Source organism: Perna viridis, chromosome 9, assembly GCF_037379345.1.
Source record: "Perna viridis isolate PV_CMFRI_1.1 ecotype Kerala chromosome 9, ASM3737934v1, whole genome shotgun sequence".
Taxonomy (NCBI): Eukaryota; Metazoa; Mollusca; class Bivalvia; order Mytilida; family Mytilidae; genus Perna; species Perna viridis.
Genome location: NC_142453.1, coordinates 28,997,252 through 29,008,526, shown reverse-complemented (window position 1 = coordinate 29,008,526; position 11,275 = coordinate 28,997,252). Strand labels below are relative to the sequence as shown.

Genomic DNA, 11,275 nt, shown 5'->3' with positions numbered 1-11,275 from the left:
GTTTTAAATTGGTAATTCACAATATCAGAAAAACCTTATCATTCATTGTGGTAGCAGCGTTTGACATGCATCAATGAATATCATAATTATGGATCTATGTGTTTGCAATTATTTTTTTTCTCATTTTTTTCAATTTGTAGACTTATTTTAAACCTTTCTGTCTTGATTCCTTTTTATACTTATTATCTAAGGTTTAGACAGTCGATTGTTTTACCAAGGTTAACTATATATTGCAACTTTTTATGAGCAACTCGGCAGGCACCCTACCGGTGCACCTGGTCCATGCTCCTAGTTTTAAGTGGAATCCGAGTTGCTCATTTGCTTTTATTACTTTATATGTATAATTTAAGTTACTGTGTGTTCTTTGTTGTGTATGTCAGTTTTCCATGTCTGGTCTTTGTCTCTGGATTACATTCTTTTGATTACCGCTATAACCTTGGTTCCCTTGATTACTATTTCTTAGATTGCTATATATATATGCACTTCAACAGTGTCTGGCTATGATAGGGTTTCAAATTATTCAGGGTTTGCTTTGGACAGGGTCCACAGTAATAACCAAAATAAATATAACACTTGCATGAACTATTTTAATTGAGCTGCTTGCATTTTCTTTTTTTTTATATAGAAGCCTTAACAGTTTTTATTATATTTATTTTTTTATTATTATTATTTTATGGTGTTTCTTCAAGTTGAAGATATAATTTGCCAATCTTATTTCGTATAATCACATCTAAACACGACACCTTTCAAAGTCATTTCGTATCAGTTTGAACCTAGAAAACAGAACATCTGTCTGAACCTTACCTTAATTTCATAGGTGGTTTGGTTTGGACTTTATAAGTTATAAGTTCATGTGTACCGAAACATTTCAGATTTTTTTTACTTCTACAGTTGAATGGATTTTTGTGCAAAATGCTCGTTCTTAGAGACCAGATTTACAGATGGCAGTGTTGTTATGACGTTAAAATCACATATTTTTATCTTACGTACAATATTGTTCTATTTGTAGGGATACATTCTACAATGAGACCCATCTGAAGGTTACATAATGTCATCTTGTTTAACGAAATCTTTTAGGGGTATGTATGAAGACCGTGTTAAGCATTTATTAGTGATATGATGTTTTATGAAGCAATATCGACAATACTACAAACAAATTGATTTTATAAGTGAAGACTTCGTCATATCTAATACTTTAAAATAAGACAAGTTCTAGTAAAGTGTCTTGAAGCAGCAAAATGTATTAATACCTGCCAGAAATCTACAAAACATGCTTTTTATTTTGTGTTCAGAAGTCTTGACTTGTGTTGGAGATAGAAATTATATAGATTGTGTAGAAAATTGACCCTTTTACAGAGTTATCGTTCTTGGGCTGATTGAATTAAGATAGAGACAAATGAATTGTTATTTTCAAAATAAAGATGTGTACACAGGGAGGATTATAGTAACGTTAAAAATAATGCGTAAATATAAAAAAAGGCATTGTTTGTGTGTTGGGATTTTTTGCGATTTATATCACCTCTATCATCGCCAGTAAATGAACATATTGTTAATAATTGTACTTTAATTGTATTTTGATATACATTGTATCATACTTCTCAAAATCCTGCTGTCACCTTTACTTTTTTAAACGGAAGTCCACAGACCTTACATATGATTAACACAAGAGTTTCATGTACTCTATGCAATTAGAAACATTTTTAAACAAAGCGGTAGAAATGATCATTGTTCTTCATTTTGACTTTCTACACAAAGTGTTCAAATAGTTCCTTTCTATATGAAACAGTTTGAGATTATAGCAAAACCCCACAAGATCACTACAAATACTGGCTTATTCAAACGCGTCATTAAAACTTTTCACACTTTCATACCTTTTTGTTACTTTTTTTTTCAAGATGCATATTTTTATTGCCAAACATGTTTTTCCTATCTGTTACCGTTTCGATTTATTATTTATTATCATAAAAAAAACCGTGGTCAAATTTTAATGTCATAAGTGACTTTTGACGTTTTTGAACACGCATATCATTTTAGATCAATCGTGAAAATATAGTTTTCACGACTAACGGTTCTAGGGTTAAGCTGACAAACCGACATTGTTTCATTTCGCCCGCGAAATCTTATGGGTTGTGTGTAATTATAACGGTAAGATAAATTTTACGAAATATTTTTTTCAGCGGTGTTTCATCTTGTCTACACACTTCTACGACAACTTTATTAGATATCAATAAATATATTTGGTTTTCCTTTCTCTACTTCAAATGTTCTTTAGCAGTCGCAGTTGGTCGAAGTAGTATGACGATTTTTTTTTTTTTTTTTTGAAAAATTAACCTTGAAACAATTTTTTTTTTTTTTTTTGGTAATTTTTTGTTTCTAATTTTAAACTGTTTTACATAGAATTAAATCTTCAATTAATTAAATGCTCCTTTTAACAATTCCTATGAAGAGTTTTTTTCTACCATATAGGAGTAAGCCAATTACAAGGATGATTTTTTATTTATTTCGAAGTAAGGGTATGCAAATGTACCCGGTTTAGAGTGTCACATATGTACTTCGAAGTAATATAGTGCGTATATATTCGCAGCTATACCATGTTTAGTGGTATAATATTTAGAGCAAGTAATTCATGATGCTGTGGGTCATATGGCAATATATAGATCGGTTGGTCACCAAAAAAATATATCGATCGAAGCGAAGCAGAAGTTCATTGAATTTTTTGGAGCGACCAAGTGGTCCATATATTGCCATTTGTCCCGTAATAGCATTAACCTTTTGCTATATTATACTTTTTTATATATATTTTACTCTAGATCATTCGTGTGGAAGACAAAAGAAAACATGCACATTATGACGGCATGTGCTTAATTTGAAAAGTATGCGGTCAATGTAATTTCCTACGGGTCCACATGCCATTTTATAGATCGGCAATTATATCTAAGCAAAAAAAACTAAATAGAAATCGTATATTATATAAGTATATTATATATCAGTACATTAACCTTTGTCCAAAAGATTGCTTTAGTGTTGTTGCATATTACATTGTACCTGCTATTGATTACTAATATTATGCACGTGTCGAAATAATTTGATATTGATGGAAAATTATAGTTGTAAAAAATAACTAATGTTTTTTTTAAAGTGCATGCAATCGGTATGTATCTTATTTCATGTAGATTATGTAATTTATCAATCTGATATATCAATAGCGTTTACAGTATTTATCGAGTAATAGAAAAATAATGAATACGGTGAAAAGTAACAAAAGCCACAAAATTCATGTTATCAGAGTAGTAACAAATTAAAAGCCAAATAACGACAAAAAGACACCAATGAACAGCATCTACTGACTATGTACTGACTATGTACATGTCAGCAGTAGAGTTAAACAGGTTTTATAAGGCCTTTACCATCCCAATATAATGTTAGGACGAAAATGAGCTGGAACAAAAACAATTAAATTCACTTCCATGATATATACATTTCTCTTCATAGAATATCTAAACATACACCATATAGAAAAAAATTAGATAACAATTAACCAACGCTCACATTTACTGAAAGCTAGTTAAGAATATATCAAAGAATAGAAATACCATGTTTTTAAGTTTGTTTTTGGAAATATATATTTGTATACGTGTTATTTATTTATGAATTCGGTGAGTGTTCTGTTTGATTTTGTTTATAGTCCGGTGTTTCTGTCACCTTTATCTTCTTTTTGTTTCTTGTGCTACGACATCTTTCACTTTGACATTATTTGTTGATTTACAAGTTAAAGCCGACGTTTACAAAATCATATTGCAATAATCAAAGATCATATTATTTTACATCATTCAATACAACAGCTGTAAGTATTTCCTTTAAACAGACAGAAAAATGAAGTACATATTCCGTCTTTATTCTAAATAAGACATATCTGGATGTCAAAAGGTAAGATGATCTGTTTACCTGAGACAAGGTAACTGTCTGATGGTGAGATCACAGACATGTAAATTATAGCTTTTTTATCAGGTAACACGTGTCACTGACACATGTGTTCGTGCATGAATTATACAACAATATGTGTGCTTACCTGATGAACTTTTAGTTCTCTACAATCATAAGTTGTGGATCTGTTTTAATTACGCATCAATTTAATTTCTTTCTTTTGATCTAAGGTGTTTAATTGTTTATTTTGAGTGATTAATCTGCAGTAAAAGTGGTAATGCCCATTCTACACGTTGACGTACTCCCAAACAGTTAGAGTGGGGAAACGCTCTCGGACACACGTGGGATCTGGGAGTACGCCAGAGCATCAACACAGCAGCCCAGCCGCTAGTATGACATACTCTGACAGTGTTCTTCGGTGAGGTATCCCGAAGGCTGGGCTCTGCCACCTTCTACTACTAACCGGCATTACTAACAGAATCCTCATAAGGGGCGGTCGTGCGAGATCCGTAAGGATAGTCAAGACCGTAAAAAACCCCAATCATCATCAGTGGTAATGCCCGGTTTTGAGAGGCATATGAGTTTACTTAACATACGTTATCTAATACCCACTTTGTTTAAGTCTAAGGCATATTCCTGTTTTGTTTTCTTAAAATATATCTAAATATATTCATCGTGTTATCATCTAATGATAAATCATGCTAATTACACAAACATATAAGTCTTAAAAAAGAAAAGAGTCAGGCACTTGATAACAACACCTTTTATTGTTCAGAATTATCCCAGATATAGTGCCTAGTTATAAATCTTTGTATTTTGTATAAATACGCCAAAGATGTTTCCATGACGTTTTGTTTGACAACTTATTTGTATGAAATATTCTTTCATTTTTGACAGATAGACTCAATAGTAGTTGTGGTTAGCAAAGCATTTGTTGGAAATCATTTTAATGTTTACATTTTGTCGTTTACACAAAACCTAGAAATCTTAGAAATCTGCCTAGAAAAAACTTGAGGTTTTGGAGAGCCTAATATGTTCACCTGACCAAAATGGTCTTTTCAAAAGCAATAAGTCATATAAAAAGTTGCAATTCTACTTGCATTCAAACCATCCTTTTCTTATAGGAATTTGTTAATTGTGAAAAAAGTTTCTTTTAAATACCTATTTTAACCATAAGCTAGAAAATCGCAAAACTGTCAAGGGCAATAACTCGAATAAGAGGTTTTTATAAACCTTAGACCCTAATGTGTTTATCTACGCCATGCGATATTGACCATTCTGATTTATGTGCCTGATACGTTTGCTGGTGACCGAAACTTGTTATAAATAATGAGCGCCATCAGAAGAGAAGATTCGTGATATAAAACTAACGTCACACGACGACGACGTACGCAAAGTGATGAAAATAATTCATACTGATCTTCGGTAGAGGTAGGCTAATAAAAGAGTCGAAGAGAGATACTTCTTGAACTGTTGAGATACAAAGTAAAACTGATAAGAAAAAGCAGACATTTTAAGAGGTCTTTAGATCTTTTTTCACCAACATGAAACAACACAAAGTGTAGGGGCTATTTCTCAGATACATTGAAAGTATCCCAGGGAATATAATGTTACGAGGGAAAGTGTAAAATTGAACTATTATAATAAAAGGCATGCCTGATTCGTCTTAATAAATGTGCACTTTATCTATCATATTAATGGCTGTTCATGATATATTAAACCCCCAGTTTTCTATCCTGGACCACCAATTTACTTTCGAATATGATCTGCTTTTTATACGTTTTCAGAGATAAGAAATTAACAGGCATTGTATCATTAACTTCGTCATTTAATGACATTGATGGAAATTACGGAGAGAAAATATCTGCAAACACAGTTTTTATTTAAGATATAAATCACGGAAACTCCGTCGCCCGTCGAGGATTTCTAAATCAATTTAGAAACCACGCATTCTAAAGAGATCAGCAACCCAACCTTATTTTAAAGCATTAAATATTGAAATATTAGTAAAACCTTTCCGAGCTGAGCATGGATGTACATAGATTCATTGAAATACATTCTAGATGAGCACCTCACAGACAGATAACTCAGTCATAAATCTCACTCTCCGACCATTCTAATGAAAAATATTTTTTTTAATCTCTAATAATGCAGAGATCAAATAGAAATAATGGACATTTCAAATAGAGAAGACTTCTTTGAATGAACACATATTGATAGGCTGGTGGTTTTTTTTCACAGTCACACATCGAAATTTCTACATTTTGCCTGATTATTAAAATTACCACACTAAGATAATTGATAACCAAAAGCTAAATAATGAAATGCATTTATTATCAGTAAAATGACAAAATGATATCTAAAACGATGCCAAGGGACATCAATACATCAGTGTTTTTCTACATTTATAATGTTTCAGACAAACACGTCATTTAAATGGGCTTGGGTCATCGACCGACACGATTCAAACTATTGATATTAACCGTTTTATATACAGCGTTGTGTAAAAACCATTCAGAGATTAAAGGCATAGCTTTATCAGAAGAAGAGAAATTGTGACATTTTATGATACAAAATGTTCTTATTCACGCTTTATTAAGCAGAAATACATTTAAGTATATTTAAGTGGTTGACAAGCAAACTTTTTTGTAAATGTTATTTTCACATGAAATATAAAGTCATTTTTGTCTGAATTTATAACAAGATTGATAGAGACAGATATTTTCAATTTTAATGAAAATGAAATTATGTTATCAAGCATTTGTTTTTTTTCTGCATTGTAAATGATATGGTTTTTGTGGTATTAGCATATCGGAATAACGTCTACAACTAAATCATTGAAGTATGACGGTTATAATCTTATAAATGTTTTTGAAACTATTGAATTTGTCTTGTGTATATTGCCTGAAGTCAGTATTACATAAATCCAAAACATCATTATGAGAGCATTATTTTCTTTTTACATACTTTGAGGGAGGGGATAAAGTATTTTATTTTCCACACAAATACTCCGATGTTAGATCAGAGTTTACACCATATTTTTCACAAACATTGTATCCCGACAAAAGATCATCAATGGTGATGCCACTTTCTGGAGGGTTTGGACCGTCTTTGTAATCTTTCGGAAGTTCTTCGCCAAACCGTGACTGTCTATAAAACCCAAGGTCTTTTATCAAAGCATCGATAGTTTCATATGACATTTTATCCAAAGGAATTGTCTGAAAAGAAAGAAACATAGTACATTTTTGCTTGTGAAATGCTGTTGATATGTTCCTAAAAATAAGCAGACGTGTAGCAACTTAGTTTGAATTGATACTCTTAGAAGGATGGCTTGCTAAACAGAAATATCCTGTTTTATATTTTTTTTCTTTGGTGTCAATTTTAGGTTCAGTATGTGGTTTCAACGAAATTTATTGCTAAAACAACCGTCTTTCTGGTTGCTTCATGTACATCCTGTTAGAATGGATGTTTTTACAAGATATATTTTGAATATTGTTGTTGATATGCATTTTGAATAGTGCTGCATTATTTACTGGAATATTAAAGGGACAATTAAGGGGGGAGGTTTAGTGAATCCATCGATTCTACTTGAGAATGGTACATGTGATGTATCATACTGTACGCATCCATCACTGTTGTGTTTAGAGAGTTGTTAAACTCGTTTTTTTTTTTCACAAATACTCCAGTTTTGTTTTATGAATTTTAACAGCAGATAATGTGTTTTCAATACCAGTGGAAGTAATAATGTGTGAGTCATGCAGGCCAAAAACCCAAAGTAAAATTCATAAGCAGTTGTAGATCTAATGACTTGTATTAGTTGTCATTCGGTTGTTGCACTTCCATGGTAAAAATAGGCAGATGGTGTACAAAATTCGTACTTTCAAGAGTTGTCGTTCTTGATTTGGTTTATTGGAATATATATCATGGTTTCCTCAGAAATGCAGACATGCATACTGAAAGGACTATAGTCATGTGAACTTATACCGCATGTTGTTTGAGAAAACACCATTTGTTCGTTTGGATTTTCTGCGCTTTTTATCGCCTCTGTCATTGTCATTACCTGAATATTAAAAGGATTGGTATTTAACCATCTTGTTTTACGAAACCTTCCTAGTTATTTTCACATTTTATTTACCAGCAGCAAAACTTTCTTTTATACTATAACATCTGTCACAGAGACTCTAAGTGTTTTTTTATCACAAATAATAAACGATACATCAGTTGCACTTTCCTTTCAACTTGTCCATGTAAACATCAGGCAGGTGAATTATCTACCTACTTATAACTAGGAAGAGTGACAATTAATTTTTTGCTTGCCAATTTGAAAAATAAACACGTTACAGATTAACTGTTGATAGACCGCATTGCAACGACTACAATATAACATTCAAACCACATGCAGGCCTGGTATTTTATTCCTTGAATATTGATGATGATGATGATGATGATGATGACGATGATGATAAATTGAAGGTCACTTCAATTATAATTTTCACCAACTACAAATAGTAGCTTTTTGTTACTACATTGTAAAATCTAAACTTCTTTATTGGTCAGAAATGTCGAGTCTTACAGTTGTTTAAATTAGATAATTTTTATCAACATGCGCATAACAAGTACATAAGGTAAAGGGTATCACGATTTTTAAAAGGCACAAGCGTTGAACCAATGGTTCCATGGGATTCAACTATAAAAATACGAAGTACAGTCTGATCAAAATTAGCCCCTCCAATTTATATTTGTTTCTTGTAGAACAGAAAAAAAATTAAAAACTCCAAGGTCTGATTTTAACTAGACTGTACTTCGTAGTAATACCAAAAGTCCATACAAGTGGAAATCATTTGTTAAAACAATCGTAAGTTTTGTGCTTATTAGAAACACTGAATGAGCGCTAGAAAGGCGCTTAAAATTTAAGTTTCTGGTCTCAAAGATCTGATAGAAAAAGCAACGGCAGCAATTTTATTTATCCAAGAAAAGAGAGAGATTAAAATCTACTATAGGTTCGACAAGGAACGAAAGACAAATTAGATTAAAAGTTACAAAAAGTGTCCAAACTTACAAATAAAACTTCATTATCCTTATTGTACAAAATTAATTCAGGAATTTCTTTTGCTTCGGTAACATTTAGTTGTGGAATACTGATACAAAGTTAAGGAATACAATGTTCAAAATTTCAAATCTTTAAATCAAATGTCTATACAATAGATACCATCAAATATTAAGTGATCATTTGTCTTCAACAATAGGTATAACTATATTTTTCTCCTACATGTACATATGATGCCACACTATCTTGTACAATTTTAACAAAATTTACTAGAGTGGATTATACAGAGTTGCACTTACAAAGTTGAAAACACGTAAAATACGAGGTCTGGATTATCTACTTTTGGGTTCTTCCGATGATATTTATATTTCTTGGTGCACATACTGAATAGAACAACAATAGCAATTACCAGTTTTTATTGGTGTATATTCTCGCTTATTTTCATAGTTTTATCATCTGCCTTTCATTTTACAAAATAGAGTTGTTTTGGTAAGGAATTTTAAGAAACAGCATGTTCATAGTACAAAATATATATCTTAAGCACGGATATATGTGCAATCTGGTATTTCCAGATATTCAGGCTACAGTGCATGCAAATGGATGACCACATTGTTGTGTCCCTGTCTTCAACTGCTTTTTATTGCTCTCGTTTTCGGTGGGTTACTATGAACGTTTGATTGTTTACTTTTTAGGAGTTATTATTTTTTAATATTGCAATTATCATTACTTGTTCTTCATATCTTGACTACTCAGTTTATGAATATTGATCATGTTGTCATGTTTTTATTTGAATGTCAATTATTTTTTTAATGTAGTGTAGTCATATTTAAATAAGGATACTAATACAAGCCCTCTCTGTTAAACCAGCGGTTGACATGCTCGTATTTCTTCTTGAAGGCTCATTTATAGCTTATCTGAAATTAAACAAAGGGGTCATTTTAAATCATGACGTTACTTATCTACAAAATGGTCGTATGTCGATCGACCACTTCTAAAATGATAATGTTTACCTCTATTTACTCCTTATTTATATGTTCTTTCTTTTATTGCTTTATAAGTCCTGATGTGGAACATTTTAATTTGAAATTCGTGGATTCCATAAGTTCTTTCCAGTTTTTATTTAAAGAAAACTTTTTTTTGCGATATGACTGAATCACAGAAAATCATAATTCTAATGTTTTGTAAAATGATTAATTGCGGTGATTGCGAAACTTCCTCATTCAAATTTAGTTCTATACTACCTTTTTTATATTGGCTATTATGTCTTCAATTTTCATTGGTTGTTTAGTTTCCTTTAACCTGTATTTTATTCTGTTAGTCATTCTGATATTTACTATTAGAGTAGGTAGGCAGACATTTCATCACACAAATCTTATATAGTGGAAACGTCGATGAACTTGTAATATAAGTGCCAAAGCGTCGAATTGCCTGAAGAGTTGCAATCTAAATCGTCTTAAGTACACACACCATCTAGCTGTTTCCAACGCAGCAATTAAATTAAAATGTTTTAAATCTTACCGTAATAATTCCTTTATATATTTTAGTATCTCTGGATTCCACCATCTGGAATAGAATAAGAAATCCAATCAAAATATTCAACTTCATCTTTATTAGATTTTCCTTAGTCAATTTTACGTTTCCACAATATGTTTGGTCAATACAAATTGCAACAGATGTCGTTCGTTGTATGAAGTATTTAATCTCAAAAATCTATAGTCTTTTGTTAAATTCCCTTACGTTCTAGTGAATTGATTTTAACTATTTATCTTATACCAAAATATAAAATAACTGTAGTGACTTATTAACTATATCAGGGAATGTTTGTTTTCAATCAGATACTTATTATATTAGACATATCCAAATATGATATCAAACGATCATATGAACAATACTTATAGCCAATGGGCCACATATACCTTAAGTGATATTTCAACCTCCTGTAGAATTAGCGAAACCACATGTTTTTATTATAATTTAAATATAACGAGAATGTATGAAAAATATCAATTCAAAGCATCAAAGTATACAACTGCTGTGAATTTTAGATTTTTATAATTTCCAACAATATTATAGAATTTACTACAACTATTTACCAGTGATTCCGCCTTACCATGAGTCCTAATTAATAATAGGGAAAATGTATTGTGGAAGTTGAAGGGATAAACCTCTACTTGACCCCCTAAAAACAAAAAAAAATAAAAATAAAAAGAATAGATAGGTCTTACTAAATTAAAATATCTAACCTATTAAAAATTAAGCACCGGTAAAGGTTTAATCGTAGACTATATTATCGGTGACCCTCAT

At 31.3% G+C, this 11,275-nt stretch overlaps 1 protein-coding gene across 1 annotated transcript; it reads right to left on the bottom strand.

Moving 5' to 3' along the window:
* Positions 1-6,237: 6,237 nt before the first annotated feature.
* Positions 6,238-10,293, bottom strand: LOC148607666 (selenoprotein M-like). Its single transcript, XM_088543554.1, has 4 exons — positions 10,213-10,293; positions 9,812-9,870; positions 8,984-9,062; positions 6,238-7,142 (listed from the first exon to the last, which is right to left on the bottom strand). Exons 1-4 carry the CDS (start codon positions 10,291-10,293, stop codon positions 6,915-6,917), a joined length of 447 nt encoding a protein of 148 aa, XP_088399680.1. The 3' UTR covers positions 6,238-6,914.
* Positions 10,294-11,275: the final 982 nt, after the last annotated feature.

Coding starts and splice junctions, on each gene's coding strand:
- LOC148607666 (XM_088543554.1), bottom strand. CDS start 10,293: ATGACTAACAGAATAAAATACAGGTTAAAGGAAACTAAACAACCAATG. Junction 9,063..9,811: donor AACAGAGAGGGCTTGTATTA/GTATCCTTATTT, acceptor ACTTTGTATCAG/TATTCCACAACTAAATGTTA. Junction 7,143..8,983: donor AGGATAATGAAGTTTTATTT/GTAAGTTTGGAC, acceptor CTTTCTTTTCAG/ACAATTCCTTTGGATAAAAT.